Here is a 22,795-nt window from a genome sequence, read left to right as displayed (position 1 = left end):
ATTGACAATTGTTAAAAATATGGGGTTTGGATACAAAATAAGTTTAACGTTAATACAACGTCGGAATCCAGTCATGATGCGCACGAATTCATTGACAAGATTTCGTCATTAGTGGTCGCGGGGGGAAAGGCCGACGCCGGTCACCTCGCCATTCCTCCCTTCCTCCCTGCTACAATAATATTTCATCATAAATCGACCGGAGAAGAAAGGTTCTGATCGTCATTGGTCCCTTCATTCATACTTCTGGTAAACGATCTGCCAATAATTCTGGGTTTTCATCAGTTATCTATGTTATTTTATCATACATTATGCTGATTTATTTTTACATTTGTGTTTATGAATTCTCCCTTTTACAAAGTAATGCAATATAAAGGATAAGGAAAGACAAAAGAAGAAGTTCATCTTTGGGGGCCAATTTTCAACAGCTGCTTCTCTGTTTTCAGGTGTGCCTTTAATTTTGTTGAATTTGTTCTCTAGTTTTCTTTCTTTAATAACTAGTCAGATTTCCACGCATTAGGCAATTAGGTCAATATCGGTTCGGTTTGTTACGATAGAAAAAAAGAAGTCGTTATATGCCCAAAAGGATAACGATACTTGTTGTACATCGATCAAAAAACCATAAAAGCGAATATCGATGAGGTTGTTCGGTCATAATCGGTTCATCACAGTACGGGTGTTCTAAGGGGCCCAAGTTCGATTCATGCCTTCCCATTATTTTCTGCGGCACCTGGTGATGATGGGAGACTAGGCGAATAGGTGGAGATCGCTAGTTCAATCCTTGAACTGAGCGGGTTTTACCTCACGGCACAGTCGTGTGCCTTTGGGTGAGTTTCACGGGCTTCGGCCCAAGGTGAGGGTTTTCCCCGATTCGGAGGCGAGTGTATCCCGATGTGGTGAATTTCGCCAGTAGCCCATTTGAAGGATTCGTTGGCCGTTAAAAAAAAACAGTACGGATACGGTCAGGGCATCTTTGAGAATGTTACAAAAATTTTGGGCCACTGAGGAGATAAAAAAACCAGGCTCTACCCACCCTAGTAAAACAAGAGTTCAGGGGTTGTTGTGTTGTTGTTGCGTCACGCAACAATTCAACCAAACCCTTTTCAAAATATCAAGTCAGTGATGTTGTTGTTGTGTCACTTTGCCCCGTGTTTTTTTACCGCCCCTCCCTCCTTAATCGGCGTTTGGTGTTTATTTTAATTGAGTTTGAATGTTTGAACATTTAGGCCTGGGGTTGGGTTTAATTGTTTAAACATATTGGCACTCAAAATCTGAATCAAATTTGGGCCAGTTAAACAGATTGGAACTCCAAAAACTTGAGCAAATTTGGGCCAGTTAAAGTGTCAGACAGATTGGCCAAGCTCAGTTTGGGTTTACACATAGTTACATGTAGTTTTTTCTTAAATATATGTATAATATATATAAAAAAATTAAAAATTTTAGGGACCCTTTTACGTTTTTTGCCCTGAGCCGCTGCCCACCTGGTCCATGCTGAGGGCCGGCCCTGGGTACAGTATTGGCACTTATATAGCTTACGATACCAAAAAGGTATTCTATCTGTTAACAATCTTATACCGGAAGGTTAGGTAAAAAAATTAAACGCAACTGTGCATTCAACTTTTTATTTTTTTATTTTAGAAAGTTAACAAACACAAGTTATTAGTGAAAAATCAAATTAGTAAAAAACTTAATGGATTAAAGGTGTATATTATGTATCCTATAAGGGTGAATTTAAAACATAAAGATCATTGTTCATACCGACATTGTTTTTACTTTTTAACATATAACTAGTATTTTGATCCACCGCACGTTGCGGCGGCGTCAAAACTTAAAGTAACTTGAATTTGTACCGTTAAATATTTGACCTGATTCGTTTCTAAGCAAAAAAAAAAAAAAAAAAAAAAAAAATTATATGTTCAAAAGTCTTATAATCGTTCTTGTGTACAGTTTATGTCTATCTGTCCAAATTCTTTTGGGTTATGCTTACTTATCTAACCCTTGGTCGTTATGACAATTCACTCAATCACAATAGAATCAAATGTGTATGTCAACAATCCAAGTTTTGTTTGTCATCCTAATTACATGTGTGTGTATATATTTATGTATATGTTTGATCGATTCAGGTTCTTGATGCTCGTCTACCTTATACTTGTCACACAATAATAATATGATCAAATAAGTAAACAGGTTTGGCGGGTGTGTCTATACCTCTCATACTCTGTATATTTTTATCTTACAACTCTAATATTTTCAAACCCGACAATTACCTAGTAAGCATTGTTGAAGATACTTTAGCTGATACTTTATACTCACAATCTTGTATATGAAATAAAGTAAATAGTTATATTGTTTAATATGTAATATCAATTTATGAGTGGTGGATATGTTTTGTATATCAAAATATTTATAGTTGTAAGCTAAAAATATACATATCATACACATTGCTTACACGTATGCATGTATGCTATTTGCATAAATGAGTGAAATCTATTCATAATTAAATATTGAATGAAAATATATATATATCGAAAAACGAAACAGTTTAAAGATAAAAAGTAAATTCAAATACCAAAACTTTGCATGTGTGTTAATCAACCGAGAAAATAATAATTTTGAGTATTATTTCATAAAACGGTTTAAATACTGTTCTAAGAACATGTCAAAACTAAGTTTAAAAACCATTCTTAGAACATGTCAAAACCATGTTCTAACCCATGGTTCAACTTCAAAACTTACAACCATCCTCACATCAAACCAACCCTTCCTCAGCCATTCTTAAAAAAAACATTCAAGGAGAGTAAGAGACAGAGGAGTGGGGGACGGACCACCAGTGGTGGCCAGTTTTGGCGGCGGGACAACATTTCAGTTGTGCAACTCCATCACAAAAATGTCACCACCACCTATTCGCAACCACCAAACAGCCGCCGTCACATCTTAGGAATTCCCGACTCCTCTCTCTCTCTCTCATCTCTCACCCTCTCCCTACCACTATTGTCGGAAACCACTCTGCCAATACCGCCGATAACCCACACAACTACCACCGCCGGAAAACGTCGTCAATCCCTAGATTTGGGTCTCTGAAAAAAAAACATTAAAAAGGGTTGAATCGAATGGCAATCTTGTAATGTAATTTTAGACAAAGGGGGAATATTACAATTTCGTCGATGCTATTCAGGCCGCCATTAAACAAATCTCGGTCACCTACGAAGTTTATCAAACATGCAAACAGAAAAGGATAACTGAGAGTTTTCATACTTAACCAAGGTTGCCTGTAGGCCTATTTACCCGCCCGGAGAACTGTCTTGAACCTACTGACTTGAAACCCAAAAGCACACCTGATGTGGCGGTGTCACCACCCGTCATTGTCCCGACCGAACATTATGTTACAACTTCTTCCGGAACCAAAAGGGAGTCACCTCGTCGGTTGAAAATAGTGAAGATGAAGATGAGAGAAGCAAAATAGAGTGATTAAATTGAACATCACGCCTAGGCAACACCCAGAGAGCTTTTTGTGTTTTTGTCGTGACGTGGTTGCGACAGTCGGTGCTGACAACTTTGGGAAGCATGAACATAGATTAGAGTTCTTCTTCATAACACATAATTAGTCAACACCCAGTCTCTCTCCATGGCATTCTTGTAATTTATGTGGAGGATTAAACGAAGGACAAAATAGTAACTTTGGCTGTGCACCGACCTTGGTCTAAACACATTACCTAAGTCATCCATTTTGCTGCAACTAAAAATGACATCAAAGTCTTGCCAACAAATGATGTATGTGAACATGCGAAATTAAGGAAAAAAATATAAAAGAGACACATAATTGTTAGTGATACCTGATAGCCACCAATTACATTGATGAGAAACATGTTAGCCATAACAATATGGGATTCCACCCAGTAGGTGTTTTCATCATAGAAGTTGCAAATTGGAAAAAAAAACAATAATAAAAATTAATGACATATGTGTTTTCTATGAGTAGTAGAAAAATCATACAAAGAGCAAAAGTATGGGATTCCACCCAGTAGGTGTTTTCATCAAGAACACACATATTACATATATATAGACGTACACTTTGACTTTGATATATGAAAGTTATTTTGACTTTCTCCTCTGCCTAAATCACATAGGGACATACTAAATCTGTATTAACATGTTTGCAGCTTTTTGAAACTTATTAAGTTCTAATAAGCGTACCCGCAATCCTCGCGGCCAAATGCATAACCATACGATAAAATCCCTTTGGATTTTGGCATCTGCTAAACCAAAACAGGGAATATGCAGAATTAGCTGAAGACAAAACGGGCCAAACAGGTGAAGAATCACCGAAAGCGTAACTTGTTTCACACATCCTTCTCCAAGATCCTGTTATTTTAATACAAAATTTATAAAAGTGATTACTGAAACCATAGAGCTCATATGACAAAATATAGATTACAAAATTGAAAAAATATTTTGAAAAAAATGTTCCACCTCAACATGATTTGGCCTGACCTGTATTCGAATAATGAGCCGTCTTGACTCATTACTCACCCCGTCCTACCCATGTCTCAACCTATCGTAATTGTATGGGTGGATTAAACTCATACCTCATAGTTATATTCGGATAAAAAGCATACATGGTAATAGTTTCCTGCAATTGGTGATTTGGTGCATCATGTGTTCTTAGGATATCAATAGCTAATCTTATAAACAACAAAAGTTGAAGTTTCTGTTGTGTTTACCATTAACAAAAAAAGTTAACTTTGCGACATCAACTATTTTAAGATATAGCAAGTTAGACTATGGGGTATGGGGCGTGGGTTGGGTACAAACGCCCAAGTCACCACCCCGGCTGGGCTTGGGTTTCGGCGTGGCCCCTTGGGCGGGGGTTTCAGCCCGGGCGTTGGGCGGGCCTAGCGGTCTTCCGTGGCTGGCTCTCATTGGCTGGGTTGGCTAGGCTATAGGTGGCTAGGCTTTTTTTTTTTTTTTTTTTTTTTTTTAATTTTGTATGTATTTTTATAATAGTTGAAAAAAAAAATTATAACACGTGGCCAACCCACACGGGCTAGCACGCCCGCCATACCAACCCAACATGCAACTGACCAGCAGTGCCCCTCGAAGTCCACGTGTCAACCCATGCCCCAAACCTCCGCCCAACCATACCCCAAGTCTTAGCAGCAACATAATATTTAAGTGTAACGATACTACAGGTCTAAAGCAATAGTATGACCGTTGAATACTGATTGAACTATGCTCGATCAAAATTCAAATAATCATCAATGACTACAACATATGATACATACATTTATACGAATCAAATTGATGATTAGATTAGGTTATTAGAACCTAAAACGGAAAAAATAAGTAAAATTTACCGATTCAAACCCCAATCTCTGATACATCCTCATTGAGAGAGTAACAAACACCGGTGTTGCTGCTTCCGGAGTCATGGCAACAGCATCGAGTTTCCAATAGATCGCCAAAATACAAAGCAGGGAGCTGCAGAGATCACCAGAATTATGGTCATAGTTGTAGCGGTCCTGAAAACCCTAAACCACCAGAGTCACGCGACAACTTGAGAGCACCGGATTCTGTTCAAATGTTATTGCATGAGATCGATCTACAGACAACACAACAGATCGGGCCTGGAAAACCTAACCCCATCATACCGCCGCCGGATTACAACCACCGTGACTCCCTAAACTCCTTCGGAACTGTTGTTACCTGCGAGCACTGCAAACGTATAGCAGGTGTGCGCGGATCACATCATTCTTGTGGATTTACCCTATTTGGTTCGCTGATTTTGACCGTCGATCGTGGTATCAGATCGTACATATTCACCTAGAGTTTTGAGAGGCTTTAACACAGTGAGGGAGGTGGTGAACAAATATTGGACGTCGGATCTGGCATTCTTGTAATTTATGTGGAGGATTAAACAAAGGACAAAATAGTAATTTTGGCTGTGCACCGACCTTTATCTTTAAGGTTATGTAAATACTCTAATGCTGCAACTACATTTGTGCTTGCAGATACATCAGTAGTCTGATATGGGGCATTTAGATGAATCAAACCAGACATCTGAGGATTTGGATTCAGAGAATGCAGCCACAAACAATGGCTATGAAGCAACTGTGCATCCTGCCATTACCCATGATGAGTCCACTCAAATCGCTTCAAATAAAAAGACGATTTCCTTATCATCCAGTTCTTCCTCCACCTCGTCTGTTATATCGCTGGAAGATCTTCAAATATTAGATAGCGAACATGATGAAGACCACAATGAGAATATGAGTGATTCTGGAAAGCCAACCATCCAAGTGATGGAGCATCCGGAAACAATCCCATCTCATGTTGTTGCGAAAAAGATATTCAGTGGTCCGGGTAACTGGAGCATGGCTTCAAATGAGTCATTATTCAGCATTCGTATGGACAGCACCAACTTCTGCCACCTTGACAGTTTCAGCCCGTTGTTTGACTTGCCAAACGACGGCCAATGTGTAGATGGGAAAATTCTTGAAACGGACGAGGAATACAATCAAGGATCAAGCATTCTTGATGATCCCGCGTTTGAAGAAGATAGAGGAAGTTGTTTTTCTGCTATTACCAGCAGCAGTTCAAACTCTTTGGTGTTTCCAATGTAAGTTGTTTCTGATTCAGCTTATATGAACTATTAGAAATGCGTAAAACAAACGTACCCAGTAAAATCTCATTCATAACATAACTATTGCTGTCATTCTAATTGATAATAAATTACAAGATTTGCAAGGTAAAATTATTGATAATAAAATTCATATGAATAATTGATAAATCTTGTTGCTGTCTTTATAATTGATAATAAAATACAAGATTTGCAAGGTAAAATAATTGACAATAAATTTCATGATAAATTTTGATGATATTTTGTGAAAAAAAAAAACATAATTTTCTTTTTCCATTTTATAGCTCAACCCGAAAACCGATTAAACCGACCCGAACTAACCCAAACCCAAACAAACCGAGCTTTTAATGGGTCGGTTATTGGGTCACTTTTCCCAGCAAAAAACCCGAACAACCCGAAGAACACTCCTAGCTATTGCTAGGATCTTAGGAGGGTGAGCGCAAACCTTTTTTCTATCCTAGAGGACAGAGAGGCTTCACCCACTAAGACCCCCGACTCCAAAAACCTTTTTTTGACGTGTACAGTATATAGTCTAGTAATCCATATAACATAAAATGTAAGTAATATAAACATAGCAACAACCATATAGAAGTACTAATAATGATAATATTAAACTACCACTTGCATAAAGACATAAAGTTGAGTAAAGTATCAAAAAAGCATATGTATTTCAACACAAATGATATAATCTTACCAGTGAAGAACTAATCGTTTTTCTTCTCAAAACATGAAGTTTATCAGGAGAGATGGAGAATGACGGTTCACCTTACCCCCGCGGTTCACTGATAGGACCAGTGCCAGAGTCACCACCAAAGCCAGAGCTAGAGCCTAAAGCATCAGGAGACGAGGAGGCAGAAGCAAAAGAAACAACCACAAATTTAACTTGGACTAAATGGTTTCCATGTTTTAGATATTGTGCATGTTGTTCTTGAGTCGAGTCACCAATCTGTTATTAGATATGTTTTGCATAACTGGTTGTATCTGGACTTGATGAGAGTTTCTACAAGTTTCTGCCATTTTTCATGATTAGTGCTTTTAGCATATAAAATCACCCGTCCATTAGGTTTTTTTTTTTTTTTTTTTTTTTTTTTGAACGGCTTTTGGTGCATCAAGCATCATTGGTGGGAGAAAAGCCAGGATGTGGACTCGTAGGAATTAGGATGTCTCCACCTGATAAACAAAAAATAAAATTCAAATTCGTGAGCTCCTAGTTTTGCCCACAAAATTGGTTGGTATAAGAGATAGGATGTTAAAAATAGTATTGGGCCACCTTTACGAAACCCCATTGAGACACCTTAGGCAAGTCCTTCATCATTCGTTCACATGAGATTTTGAGATACATTTGAGAAATGTCCACCTCAAATGCCGTCAATTAGTATTGAACACATTGGTTATGGATGCAAGGAGATATGCACGGTTAAGTATGTCTATAGGGTGAGAGCCATTCAGGATAGGTGATCTTTTGGGAAGTTTAAACTCGTCGTGATAAAAAAAACTTACGTATAAGCTCCGCGTTGGCAATGCGAATAATATTGGTTGGTATGAAGATTAGATGTCACATTTTTCATGTACATTATGCATGAGAGGGTAACATCATTGTTGTTGTCGTACATGATGTATGTGAACTATACTTTATTATGGAGGGGTTTTTTTTTTTATTTTTTTTTTACCAAAAGGGTGTTGATGGAAAAATTATTTACTATAACGGGTCATTTGAAAATTGTTATGAATTTTTTTAGAGAAATTAAAAAAAAACATTTAAAAACCGTTTATAAAGTATTACGATCTAAGAAAATGTTTTATTTTTAATTATAATATATATATATATATATATATATATATATATATATATATATATATATATATATATATATATATATATATATATATATAGGGTAGGGCTAGATAGAAAACCCTATCTATATAAAAAACCCTAGAAAACCCAACCTCCCGACATTTTTTTTTTTGAAAAAAAATAACACATGTAATATACATGTTTTTAAGAGTTTTGGGCAAAAAAAAATCAAAAAAGCGCCGAAGGGATAATTTAAAAAAAAAAAAATTCAGCAACTTCAGCATTTTTGTCTAACACATGTTAGGCACTGAATTTTGTTTATTTTTTTTTTAAAAAATCCCTTCGGTGCTTTTTTGTTTTTTTTTTTTGGCCCAAAACACTCTAAAACATGTATATTACATGTGTAATTTTTTTCAAAAAAAAAAATGTCGGGAGATTGGGTAAAAATGGGGGGAGATTTGGGTTTCCAGAGTTTTCTAAGAATTTTAGGGTTTTTTGTCTAGGATTACCCTATATATATATATATATATATATATATATATATATATATATATATATAACTGATATAAACCTAATATTAATTAGTAAATAGCAATACATATTTTATTATTAGATTAGGAGAAAGAAAAACAAATTATATAAAATTAGTTGAAAAGAAAAAGCTAGTTGAAAAGAAAAATCAAAGGAGCAATAAAGGAAAATCATCAATTTTAGTAAATATTTTTTAGACCACCTATTTAGAAAAATAATTTATCACCAACACTTTTTTAGAAAAAAAACTCTCTTATTATAAGCAGTGTTGCAAAAATCGCGATTACTCGGCGATTAATCGCCGACTAGTCGCTAGTCGGTCTCCTACTGGGTAATTTTTCACTAATCAGTCAAAAAATCGCTAGTCGGTCAAAGCCGGTCCAAGCCGCCCTAGTCGGCCCAAGTCGCCCTAGTCGGCCCATTGGAAATCCTTACAAAACAGGCCCAAGATTACAATTTTAGCCCATTTTCCTTATCCCTTACCCTAATATGACGAAGAATTTGAGTCGGAGAAAGAGGATGAAGTAGTCGAGGAGATTGAATACGAGTCGGATGGTGTCGAAATTACTGAACACTACGGGGATGACGATTACATTTTAGCTATTTGTTAATGTTTGAATTTTAAGTACTGAGACTTGTTATGTTATGACTTATATGTAAGTTTAGTTTGTATTTTGAACTACTTTTACCTTTTTAAGTATTATATTGATATGGATGTGTGAGTATATATATATATACATATTTATAAAAATAATAAAATTTACATATAAAGTTTTGATCCGATTAATCCCGAGTAATCACGAGTAGTCGCTAGTCCCCACCTCACCTGCCGACTAGCGACTAGCGAGTTTTCCAACCTTGATTATAAGCATGATTATTTCACTTAAGGTTTTTTTTTTTTTTTTTTTTTTGAAACACAAATTTGGATCACTGACGGAGTACTGGAGTATCATTGTGCCACTAACAGAACCACGAAATCATATCCATCTCTATTAGGTTATAATGCATATACATCAATTCAGTAGGAAACCCAATAAATCTGAGAAAAACCTCCTTGTGTGTATCGAACTTAGGCACTAATGGTCCATAAGACCATCTCCAATGCAAGATTAATATTTGTGTAAAAAAATTGCTATGTCATCTCACTATTCACTCTCTTTCTTCATTTAATACCTCATTACTCACAAAACTCATTCTCTTTCCACAAATGCATTTTTTTAAGAGTTAAATGCTTGGTTGGTCCCTGTGGTTTGCAAAAATTGCAGACTTGGTCCTAGTGGTTTACTAATTACACGCGTGGTCCCAAAACTTGTCAAAAATGAACTCGGTTGGTCCCCAACACTAACATCTGTTAAGTTTTCCAGTTAAGTCCATGTTAAATGACCAAAATACCCTTGGGTTTTCAATTGACTGTCAAGTGCATTTATTATTCCTATTCTTCCATATTTGCAGACTCTCTTCTCAAACAAGAAGCGCAGCCACCTCTGCATCATCTTCATCACCATCATCATCTTCATCACAAACCCACACCCTATCTCTGTCTATCGTTCTTTTCCAGCGACGGAGATCAGAAGCGAAGAGAGGGGAGAGAGAGACGACAAGAGAGAGATGAGATCGGAGAAGATGGTGGAACGGCGGTAGCGCCGTCGCTCACGGCAGCGGTGGTGCTTTTGGTGATAAGGATGATGACGATTTCTGTTGATTAAGGAAGATGCTCATGTCGGCCGATGATGATGTATGACCGATGATGATGATGGATCGGAGACGTCAGCGACGACCAAGAAGTGACGGCCGGCGGCCGTTCATGACAACCGCAGAACATAAAACTCTATTCCTCTCTCTCCGGTAAGTGGCTATTAGCCTAAAATTTGGGTTTTGAACTAGATCGACTATGTTTCAAGCTTGATTCAGGTCACTGTTTGTTTCTTTTTCGGCAGCCGACTGTGGCAGTGCGCCGACACAGACGTGGTGGTGATTAAAACTTGGTTCATTATTTTTTTTAGTGTTTGGGTCAGCTCTGGGTATGCTTGGTTCAGTCTCGCGACCCAGTCAACTCAGTCGGCCGGGTGATGAAGATGATGATGGTGATGAAGATGATGCAGTGGGTTTTGTTAATAAACAAGGGTATTTTGGTCATTTAAACATGGACTTAACTGAGAAATTTAACTGATGTTAGGGCTGGGGAGCAACCGAGTTCATTTTTGACAAGTTTTGGGACCACGCGTGTAATTAGTAAACCACTAGGACCAAGTCTGCAATTTTTGAAAACCACAGGGACCAACCAAGCATTTAACTCTTTTTTTAATGGCAAAGGTTACACATTTCAAAATTACCCCAAATTATTTCTAATATATACCTTGCTTGGGATTATACCTAAGATTTCCCACTAAGACGGTGCGTAGTGGTTCCATTTTGGGGCTTTTTTGCCCGAAAACGCCCAAACACGCCTAGACTCGGCCCCCCGGGGCGTTTTTTTTTTTTTTGAAATTTTGTTGTTTGACGTTGTAAAAACAACGCTCTTGCCCGACGGTTTTTTCGAGATTTGTCACAGCCCCCGATCCCTAGTTCCCGGGAACGGGCGGCCGTGAGCCAGTTTCGGTGGTATCATATTTATTTATCCAATTTAGCAGCGGAAATTTTCATCAGGACCGTAGTTAGGAAATATTTAATCAGAGTAAACCACCATGTTTTATACCATTAAACACATGGGTAAAACCCAAGTTTTCAATACACACATTTCATAGGAATAAATCCTATTTATTGAATAAAACATCTATTTTATTCTTAAATAACTTTATTGCCACTTTTACAAGCCTTCAGTGCTGTCCAGCTGGCTTCTATTTGGCTTTCACATTTTGTTACCTGAAACACGTTTTAAAAACATTTTGTCAGTGGGAAATACTGGTGAGTGAATCCCAGTTTAATCAAGTTTAAATAAAATTATTTCACAGTGAACAGTATTGAGGGCGATCCCGCAATTACATTTGTTTCCAAGTTATATCAATTATCATCCGTCGGTACTGTCAGACCTGACTTGTGGAAATGTTACTCCTTAACCAGGTGGTAACAAATTTTGTATACAAAACCCCAACATACCCACGATAATTGTATTCTTACAAATACTCAATAACTGTTATTCGCATGGAAAGGTATTTAAGGTTTTGTAAAAAACAATTAACAAAAAGGTTTACAAAAAGTGGATCAACTCACATTGCTGTCTTAGGTTATTCTTTAGGGTTTCCTGGTGAATATCTATAATTTACACAAATGCACGTGTGTTAGTATAATAACCCATTTTAACATTAGTAATACCCTCCCCGAGACGGCATTCCAACGACTACGTCGGGCAGAACCACGACAGCCGTTACGGAACCCTAGATCAATCGGGCAGAGTATCTAATACGTCTCCAGGGGTTATAATACTTACATCGTAGCAGAACCTCGCTAATTAGGGGGTATAATGCCCGGGTATAATAACGCCACTACAGAAAATTGAGATTGAAAGAAAGAAACGAACGATCGGACTGAAGGCCTGTTGCCTTCTATTTATAGGGCTGTAATTGCGTCTTCACGCGGCCCGCGTTAAGAATGGGCCAAGCTTACACGGCCCGCGTCAACGCTGGGTCAACGCGTAGCTTGGCTGGGTCACCTAGTAGGCTTGCCGGGTGTTGGGCCACGTGGCCGCACCGGGCTTTGCCACATTCTGAAACACTCGCGGCCCGCATCAACTTAAACAAAATCATACGCGGCCCGCATGAACTAAAGATTTCAGCGGAGTCCGGTTACACCTTAATGCGGCCCGCGTCAAGTTGAGGTGAGGTCCTACGCGGCCCGCCTCAACTTAAGATTTAAGGTTTTTAATTTATTTTATATGTTATATTGTATTTTGGGCTCGGTTTTCACATACGGGGTGCATATAAAAACATATTGAGACATTTTCAAGATATATTAGGGTGTCGAAAAATTTATGAGGGTGTCGGTTTATGTTAGGGTTGTTATATCCTCCCTACCTTGTTTTTAGAGCTCGTCCTCGAGATCTATTGGAACAAGTGTGGATATTTCCTTTGCATTTTTGATTCAAGCTCCCATGTGTACTCAGGTCCTCTTTTGGAGTCCCACTTCACTTTGAGCAGAACTAATCTCTTATGCTTGAGATTCTTAATTTTCCTATCTTCAATCTGTAGAGGTCTCTCTACAAATTTGAGTTGTTCATTTACCTCTATATCCTTGAGAGGTACAACGAGTGATTCATCAGCTAGGCACTTTTTGAGATTAGATACATGAAATACATCATGTATTCGTGCCATTTCCTCTGGCAGTTGTAGCTGATAGGCTACAGGTCCTACTCTTTTAAGAATCTTGAAAGGTCTAATATACCTGGGACTTAGCTTTCCTCTTTTGATGAATCTTACCACTCCTTTCCAAGGAGAGACTTTTAACAATACCTTATCTCCTACTTGAAATTCCAATGGTTTACGTCTGTTGTCAGCGTAGCTCTTTTGTCGATCACGCGCTGCTTTCAGTCGTTCCTTGACTTGAATGATTCTATCAGTTGTTTCTTGTACTATCTCGGGTCCAGATAGTTGTTTTTCCCCAATTTCTGCCCAACAGACTGGGGTTCTGCACTTTCGTCCATAAAGTGCTTCGAATGGTGCAGCATTGATACTTGTGTGATAACTGTTATTATAAGAAAATTCTATTAAAGGTAAGTGTTCGTCCCAATTACCTCCAAAATCAATTACACAAGCTCTAAGCATGTCTTCCATTGTCTGGATTGTTCTTTCGCTTTGTCCGTCCGTTTGAGGATGATAAGCTGTGCTTAGATTTAATCTGGTTCCCATTGATTTTTGAAAACTTGACCAAAAATGAGAAGTAAAACGGCTATCTCTATCAGAAACAATTGATAAAGGAATGCCATGTAAAGAAACGATTTCATTTACATATAATTTGGCTAATTGTTCCATACTAAAGGTTTCCTTCATTGGTAGGAAATGAGCTGACTTGGTTAGCCTATCTACAATCACCCAGATTGTATCATTCCCTTTTCTTGTTTTGGGTAATTTGGTAACAAAATCCATTGTTATCAATTCCCATTTCCAAATTGGCATTTCTAATTGTTGTAACAAACCTGAGGGTTTCTGATGTTTAGCTTTAACTTATGAGCAAGTTAGACATTTAGAAACATAGGCTGCTACATCCTTTTTCATTCCTATCCACCAGAAATTTTTCCTTAAATCCTGGTACATTTTATCATTTCCTGGATGCATCGTATATTTAGATTTATGGGCTTCTTCTAATATACGGTGACGTAAATTTCCTAATTTAGGTATCCACATTCTCTTTTTATGGAACCTCCAAATTCCATCTGTTCCTTGTTCTAATTCCTTAATCATTCCTTTTAATTTTTCAGTGTCCTCCTTGATTACTGATTCTTGTGCTTTTCTAATTTGATCATTTAAATCTACTTGTAGATTTAATTTAAGAGAACGTACCCTTTTTGGCTTTTCGTGATACTTCCGACTTAAAGCATCAGCCACCACATTTGCTTTTCCTGCGTGATATTGGATATCACAATCATAATCACTAAGTAACTCCATCCATCGTCTTTGTCTCATATTCAGTTCTTTTTGCCCAAAAACATACCTTAAGCTCTTATGATCTGTGAATATGGTAAACTTACTACCATAAAGATAATGTCTCCAAATTTTAAGGGCAAAAATTATGGCTCCTAATTCCAAATCATGGGTTGAATAATTTTCTTCATGACTCTTAAGCTGTCTAGAGGCATAAGCTATAACCTTTTGACGTTGCATTAATACACATCCATAACCTAACTTAGAAGCGTCACAAAAGACTACAAAGTCTTTAGTTCTTTCCGGTAACGCTAGTATGGGTGTATGGGTTAATCTTTGCTTAAGGATTCTAAAAGCTTCTTCTTGTTTTGGTCCCCATTCAAACTTAACAGATTTACAGGTTAACTTAGTTAAAGGAGTGGCTATTCTAGAAAAATCTCGAATAAATCTTCTATAATAACCGGCCAATCCTAAGAAACTTCTAACTTCGGTTGGTGACTCAGGGGTTTTCCATTTGGTAATTGCCTCGATCTTTGTTGGATCTACATGAATTCCTTCATGGTTAACTAAATGTCCGAGAAATTGTACCTGTTCTAACCAAAATTCGCACTTTTAAAATTTAGCATAAAGCTTTTCCTTTCTCAATAAACTTAAAAGTAAGTGCAAGTGCTTTGCATGCTCCTCTTTACTTTTAGAGTAAATTAGAATATCATCTATGAAGACAATTATGAATTTATCCAAATATGGTTTACATATTCGGTTCATCATGTCCATGAATGCGGCTGGGGCATTGGTTAAACCAAATGGCATGACAGTAAATTCATAATGACCATACCTTGTTTGGAATGCGGTTTTAGGAATATCCTCTTCTTGTACCTTTAATTGATGATATCCTGATCTGAAATCAATTTTAGAGAAAAATCGAGCTCCTTGAAGTTGATCAAACAAATCATCGATCCTTGGTAATGGATACCGATTCTTAATCGTGACTTTGTTTAATTCACGGTAGTCAATGCACATACGCATTGATCCGTCCTTCTTTTTGACGAACAATATCGGTGCTCCCCATGGCGATGAGCTCGGCTGTATGAATCCTTTCTCCAACAATTCGTCTAGTTGTTTCTTCAATTCTTGCATTTCGGCGGGTGCCAAACGATAAGGTGCTTTGGCAATCAGTGCTGTCCCTGGTAGCAGATGGATTCTAAATTCAACTTCCCTGTCTGGTGGTAGTCTTGGCAATTCTTCTTGAAAGACATCTAAAAACTGGGACACTACTGGAATATCTTTTAATTCTTTTCCTTTAGTGTTAGTGATTATAGAAATCAAATACACTATAGATCCTTTCCTTATATAACTTGCAGTTTTCATCACAGAGATGAATTTAGTGGATCTAGATGGTTTATCTCCTTTAATTGTGATCTTTTCACCTCTTGGTGATTTTACTTGAATTGACTTTTGATCGCATAAAATATTGGCTTTATTGGCTATTAACCAATCCATTCCTAACACGACATCAAATCCTACCAGATTCATTGGGTAAAGGTTTGTAATAAATTTTTGATTAAAAATTTCTATCCTTGCTCCTTGCAATATTTCAGAAATCCTAACTGTTTCTCCATTTGCTGTCTCTACTAAACATTCTTGCGGTAGTTTAGTTAATGATTGATTTAGGAGTTTGCAAAATGAAGTATTAATAAAACTTTGGTTTGCACCAGAGTCAAATAATACTTTAGCAAATATATCATTAACTAAAAACGTACCAGCAATGACGTACGGAATCATTCTAGCTTCGTCTGCAGTTAGAACGAATGCTCTAGCATTTTTAGGATTCTTGTTGTTTGCAGCTGGAGCCAATTTCGAACAGTTTGTCTTAATATGACCTTTTTCTCCACAGTTGTAACACATTCCATTACTGGTTTTTCTCCTGCAATTTTCTTCCTTGTGTCCTGGCGCCTTACAGTAATTACAGTAAGTGGAGCATTTTCCAGAATGCTTCTTCTTGCAGTTTCTGCAGTATGGTGCAGAGGTAGAACCTATATTCCTACGGTTGGAATTCCCAGAACGGAATTCTTGAGTAAGCCTTTGGGTTAGGTTTCTCCTCTGGTCTTCTTCTCTAGTACGGATTAACTCATCTGTCAAGGTATTGGCTAGTTCTACAGCTTCTTCTATAGTTTGGGGTCTAGCTGCCTTGACTACATGTCTAATCTCTCCAATTAATCCCCAGATATAACGGGAGATTAACACTGGTTCAGGTGATGCAAGGGTTGGTACTATCCTAGCATATTCAAAGAATGTGGTAGTGTAACCCTTACTGTCTACCCCGACCAGTCTAAGATTCAGAAACTTATTTGCTATCTGTTCCTTTTCATTGGGAGGACAGAATTTCCTTTCTACCATATTTTTGAATTCCTCCCATTCTATGTTATAAATTCTATCACTTCCTCTTGACTGGAGGATAGTGTTCCACCATTCTAAGGCTGCGTTTTTAAACAGATTTGAAGCAAACATTATCTTATCTTCTTCAGCACACTTGCTTATTTTCAGAACAGCCTCAGTTTTCTCTATCCAGCGTAGGGCTGTAATGGGTCCTTCATTGCCCGAGAATTCTATTGGTTTACAGGACCAGAATTCTTTGTAAGAACAACCGTATGGCATGGTTCTTCTTCTTTTGGGAATGGGCGCTTGAAATACGAGTCCATTGTTCACGTTGTGTTCCGGTTCACTTGGTCGTTTACTGCTATGCTTACTTTTATTATTTGCTTCTTGAACCGTTTGAATAATAAATGGCATTGCATCTATAATTCCTTGTGCCACTATGTGTTGAAGGGCACTATTATCCATTTGGTTTCCATTGTTGTTTGGATTCTCATTAACCACGTTATCGTTACTCTGGTTATCGTTATTCAGATTATCTTGATTTTCCTCGTCGGCCATCTGAATTTTAAACATTTACCAATTATTAATATCACGAGCATTGCGACTTTTACTTTATTTATATAGTATGCATCATTACACACTAGTACTGAAATTTAAATTACAATACCGACTGAAATGTAAAGCTACAATACTAATAGTAGGCATCCGTAGTGTTTTTTTTTCTAACACATACACACATATATTATTATATTATATTATTACTACCGTTCCTGCCATCACATTCACTGATATGGATTCATCAAAAAATCCATATTACGCTCATCGTATTTCCATACGAGGCGTTCTCCCACCTGTCGCATTCTCTCACTGTTTTCTAAAATTTCCTCACCGAAGGTCCTAAGTTCTTGGACATTTTCTGCACTCATTGTAGGTGCAGGTTCTAGGACTGGGTTTGGAATATGGGGTGCGGGTTCCTGATATGGAGGCATAGGGGCCTGGTATGGGTATGGATTCTCTAAAATTTCCCTAACATATGCATCACTAATGTTGTAGGGATCTTGAGGATCTAACCCTGGATAGGCTCCTAAGTTGGGTATTGGCACATTTTCCTGTATTGGGTTCTGTTGCACGTAAGCCCTAACATCGTCCCACCAGGGGTCGTAGTTGTTTGGGTCTAGGGGATTTGGTGCAGGTACCCTAGGTATCTCCTCCGGATTGTAATCAGGCATTTCTGTTTGATTTCCAGGGTTTTCTACTTCCATGGTGTTAGGGCTGGATTTTTATTATAGGTGATCCTTACACGTGATCCTAACCGGTGATCCTTGTTTCTTTGGCAGACAGTGATCCTCAGCAGGACTTCAGGATCAGGATCATGGGACATAATAGGATCCTCATACTAACGATCGTCTTCGCTTAATACAATGTTATTTTTGCAGGAATATCTAGCAGGATACGCTCTAAGCATCATGATCAAGGGACGCGTCTTCACAATTATGGCAAGAGCTTAATCGGATATAGACGTTGCACAGGATATGGAAACATGGCTTGATTTATGGGCGGCAATTTAGGCTAGATTGTCTTTTATTTCTAAAGGGGTAATGAGCTGATAATTAGTCCTTTTACCTAAAATAGGTCACCTACACTTGTATAAATACCACTCTCCATCATTTGGAAGGGGACACACGACATACAACGCAACTCTCACACACTTAGACACCCGAAGCAATAGTGATCCTTGTACTCAGCTCATTATCATCCAAAGTTGTAACCATTTTGTTCTTATATTGAAGTTTGGTGATCGGTAGTTGCCATCACCCGAGGTTTTTTGTGCCGGAGATCATATATTGATCAAGGGCTTTTTCCTCGTATAAATCATTGTGTCTTTGCATCTCTATCACGGAAGTGATCCTTTACTTTTATAATTAACCAAGCATCATACCCCAATTACATAAAGTTTGGTTACATTATCCTTGTGTGATTTTTGACCAAAACAGTTTGGCGCCCACCGTGGGGCAATTGGTGCTTCATTCATAAGAAAATCTTTTGTTCGAAATCATTTCGAAGAGTTACATGGCTTCATCATTGAAAAACATGTCCACGACAATGTCTGCAGTCACCTCGTCCCAGAGCATTCTGCCTCCACCACCGGCAGGATCCCAGAAGAATGCTGAGAAGAGACAAACTCCTACCGCTTCTAAAACTCCATCTCCTTCTGCTATGAATTCTTATATTCCCAGTACTAGTGATGTATTTACTTTGATTTTGCAGATGAAGGATCGTATGCAGCGGCAGGATGAAACTAATGAAAGGATCCTCAGGGAAATTGGAGATCTCAAAAGACAGAAGAAAACGGCAGAGGATCATTCTCCATTAATGCCCAAATCCTTGAGCTTTGATACTCCAATGATTACTTCTCAGCCATCAGGAATTCCAGACGTGCAAATCATGGGAGAATCAAGAGGATTGCACCACGGATCGACAGCAATGACTCAGGCAATAGGCTCACACTTCCAGCCGGCAGGATCCTATCCCCAGCATTTAGGATCCTTCATGAATCCGGGAGCCTATCCGGGGGCACAGCAGTTTCAAGGATCCTACTTTGTTCCAGGATCATTCCAGGGCCAAGGATCCTCCTTTGTTCCAGGATCATCCCAGGTTCAAGGATCCTCCTTCGTTCCAGGATCATCCCAGACACCAGGATCCTTCCAGATACCAGGATCCCTAAAAAGTTTGCAAACAGGAAGTCTAGATGTCCATCAAGGGGACTTCATTCCAATGCAGACCATTGCTTCCACTGGTCCCTCTGTTGTTCTAGAATCCCAGCAATATGGGTTCCCTAACTTGAACCCAATGGGAGGTAACACTTTAAATAATTATCCTACCACTAACCATGGATTCATGCAGGATACAGGTACCAATCATGCTATGGCCAGGGAGTTGCAGAAGCTAAAAGATATGATCTCAAGTGTTCCAGGGGTAGTCAAGCCTATCCCAGAGATTGCAGATGGAAGCCACAAGGTATCTCGCTTTGCACCACCAATTTGTGATGCAGAGGTACCCAAAAGGTTCCATATCCCTACCATGAAGCTGTATGATGGCACAACGGATCCAGAGGAGCATATAGCACAATACAGGGAGAGGATGGAGATCAATCCTATCCCAGAAAAGTTGAAGGAAGCATGCCTATGTAAAGGATTTGGATCCACTCTTACGGGATCAGCTCTTAAGTGGCTGCTAAGTCTTCCCCCCTACTCTATTACTTCATTTGCTAATTTAGTTAATTTATTCAATAACCAATTCTCTTGTAGCAGAAAATTTGAAAAATTAACTAGTGATTTGTACAGGATAACTCAAAATCATAATGAATCATTAAGGGATTATATAACTAAATTTAGTAAAGAATCCTTGGACATTCCCAACTTGGATATGGCTACGGCTGTTGAAGCCTTCAAAATGGGACTGCTTAAGGATTCATTATTCTATGATGATCTTGTTATGACACCATGCAGGAATCTAGATGAAGTAAGAACTCGAGCACTCAGGTTCATCCGGCTAGAGGATGACAAGAGGATCCAGGAGAGACAAGTAGGATCCTCAAAACAGGAGAAGCAAGGATCCTCCTTCAAGAACAACAAATTCAAATCCTACCATAGAAATGAGAACAAGAATGTGCATGCTGTTGACCAAGAAGAGGATGATGAAGAATATCCTCCAATCTCAGAATATTGTTTTTCCGTTGATAATCATGAACTAATCCTTGCAATGCAGAATCTAGGTGAAAAAGCTAGGTGGCCCAGGAAGAATGATAAACCATCCGGGACTAAAGACAAGTCAAAATGGTGTGCATACCATGAGGATTTCGGGCATCTAATTGAAGAATGCATAGCTTTAAGGAAAGAGATTGGATACCTGTTAAGCAAGGGGCACCTAAAAGAATTATTGGGAAGAAAAAAGCAAAGGACTCAGGATCCTGAAAGGATCCCCGAAAAAGCTCCAGCACCTCCGGCAAATGCACAAGTGATCAACTTTATATCCGGAGGATCAGACATCTGTGGTACATCCTTCTCGGCGGCCAAAAGACATGCAAAAGAATCAAAAATGGATAATGGTGAAAGGCCTATTAGAACATCAAGTGTCTCAGAAGGGAAGATGATAACATTTGATGAGGATGATCGCATTAACATTCAGGATCCTCACCATGATAGTTTAGTTATCACTCTCTTTATCTCTAACCATTTTGTCCGCAGGATCCTTATTGATGGAGGGAGCTCAGTGAACATTATCCAGCTTGATGTCCTGAAGAAGATGGGAATCCCAGAATCAGACATCACACCAAGATCCTCCGTGCTTGTAGGATTCAGTGGGGAAACGAAGAAAACTCTGGGGGACATCAAACTCCCAATCTACGTGAAAATTTTGCGTTATTGACTGTTTATCTTGTTGCAACGTTATCCTTGGCAGGCCTTGGATACATGATATGAAAGCAGTCCCATCTACCTACCATCAATGTGTGAAGCTCCCTAGCCCATGGGGAATAATCAAGATCGACAGTGATCAGCAGGAGGCTAAGGATTGTTATACCTCATCCATGAAGCCAACCTCGAAGCCAAGGGAGCAATAGCAATTACAGTATCCTCCGAGGGATGTCTTGGAGGCAAGGGAACAAGATGTGGACGAAATCCTTTTGGATCCTAATGATCCTGAATCAAAAATCTATATCGGATCAGGGATCCTTGGCAAGATGAAAGAAGACTTAATATCCTTCCTCAAAAGAAGAAAACCTACCTTTGCTTGGAAACATGAAGATATGACAGGTATATCTAAGGATATTATTACTCACAAACTTGGCATTGACAGGTCTATCAAACCAATCCATCAAAAAAGGAGGAAGTTTGCACCAGAAAGGAATGCCATTATCCAAGAAGAAGTAGAGAGACTACTTCGAGCAGGTATGATCAGAGAGGTAAAATATCCAAAATGGTTAGCCAATGTGGTCGTTGTCCAAAAGAAAAATGGAAAGTGGAGGGTATGTGTCGATTTCACTGATTTGAATAAGGCATGTCCCAAGGATCCTTTCCCATTACCCCACATTGACTCCATGGTGGATGCAACAGCGGGGCATGAACTGTTGACCTTAATGGATGCGTCATCTGGATTCCAACAAATTCAGATGGAACCATCTGACCAAGAGGATACAGCCTTTATGACCCCAACCGGTTTATATTGTTATATTGCCATGCCTTTTGGACTAAGAAATGCAGGTGCAACATGTTAGGGCTGGATTTTATTATAGGTGATCCTTACACATGATCCTAACCAGTGATCCTTGTTTCTTTGGCAGACAGTGATCCTCAGCAGAACTTCAGGATCAGGGTCATGGGACATTATGGTGATCCTCATACTAACGGCCACTTCCGCTTAATACAATATTGTTTTGCAGGAACATCTAGCAGGATATGCTCTAGGCATCATGATCCAGGGACGCGTCTTCACAATTATGGCAAGAGCTTAATTGAAGAAAGACGTTGCACAGGATATGGAAACATGGCTTGATTCATGGGCAGCAATTTAGGCTAGATTATCTTTATTTCTAAAGGGGTAATGAGCTGAATATTAGTTTAGCTACCTAAAATAGGTCACCTACACACGTATAAATACCACTCTTCCTCATTCGGAAGAATACACACGACATACGACACAACTCTCAAACACTTAGACACTCAGTGATCCTTGTACTCAGCTCATTATCATCCAAAGTTGTAATCATATTTTTGTTATATTGAAGTTGGTGATCGGTAGTTGCCATCACCCGAGGTTTTTTATGCCGGAGATCATTCATTGATCAAGGGCTTTTTCCTCGTATAAATCATCGTGTCTTTGCATCTT

General features: G+C 38.5%; 1 protein-coding gene and 1 long non-coding RNA gene across 2 annotated transcripts; one reads left to right on the top strand and one right to left on the bottom strand.

Moving 5' to 3' along the window:
- Positions 1–7,685, top strand: LOC110879651. Its single transcript, XM_022128164.2, has 4 exons — positions 1–246; positions 359–443; positions 6,006–6,613; positions 7,368–7,685. The coding sequence occupies exons 3-4, from the start codon at positions 6,024–6,026 to the stop codon at positions 7,564–7,566; spliced, it is 789 nt and encodes a 262-aa protein (XP_021983856.1). The 5' UTR covers positions 1–246; positions 359–443; positions 6,006–6,023; the 3' UTR covers positions 7,567–7,685.
- LOC110879652 lies at positions 2,602–5,976 on the bottom strand. The gene is made up of 3 exons (XR_002558854.2): positions 5,352–5,976; positions 3,152–4,359; positions 2,602–3,074 (listed from the first exon to the last, which is right to left on the bottom strand). It is a non-coding gene; the product is annotated as an uncharacterized LOC110879652 (long non-coding RNA).
- Positions 7,686–22,795: the final 15,110 nt, after the last annotated feature.

This window comes from Helianthus annuus, chromosome 9 (genome assembly GCF_002127325.2).
Source record: "Helianthus annuus cultivar XRQ/B chromosome 9, HanXRQr2.0-SUNRISE, whole genome shotgun sequence".
In the NCBI taxonomy this organism is placed as follows: Eukaryota; Viridiplantae; Streptophyta; class Magnoliopsida; order Asterales; family Asteraceae; genus Helianthus; species Helianthus annuus.
Note: the sequence above shows the minus strand (reverse complement) of the source record. Positions and strands in the feature narration are given on the sequence as shown.

What these genes read in the sequence shown, in the direction of transcription:
- LOC110879651 (XM_022128164.2), top strand. Translation starts at nt 6,024, where the DNA reads ATGGGGCATTTAGATGAATCAAACCAGACATCTGAGGATTTGGATTCA. An exon ending in AACTCTTTGGTGTTTCCAAT is followed by an intron (nt 6,614 to 7,367) that starts GTAAGTTGTTTC and finishes CAAAACATGAAG; the next exon opens with TTTATCAGGAGAGATGGAGA.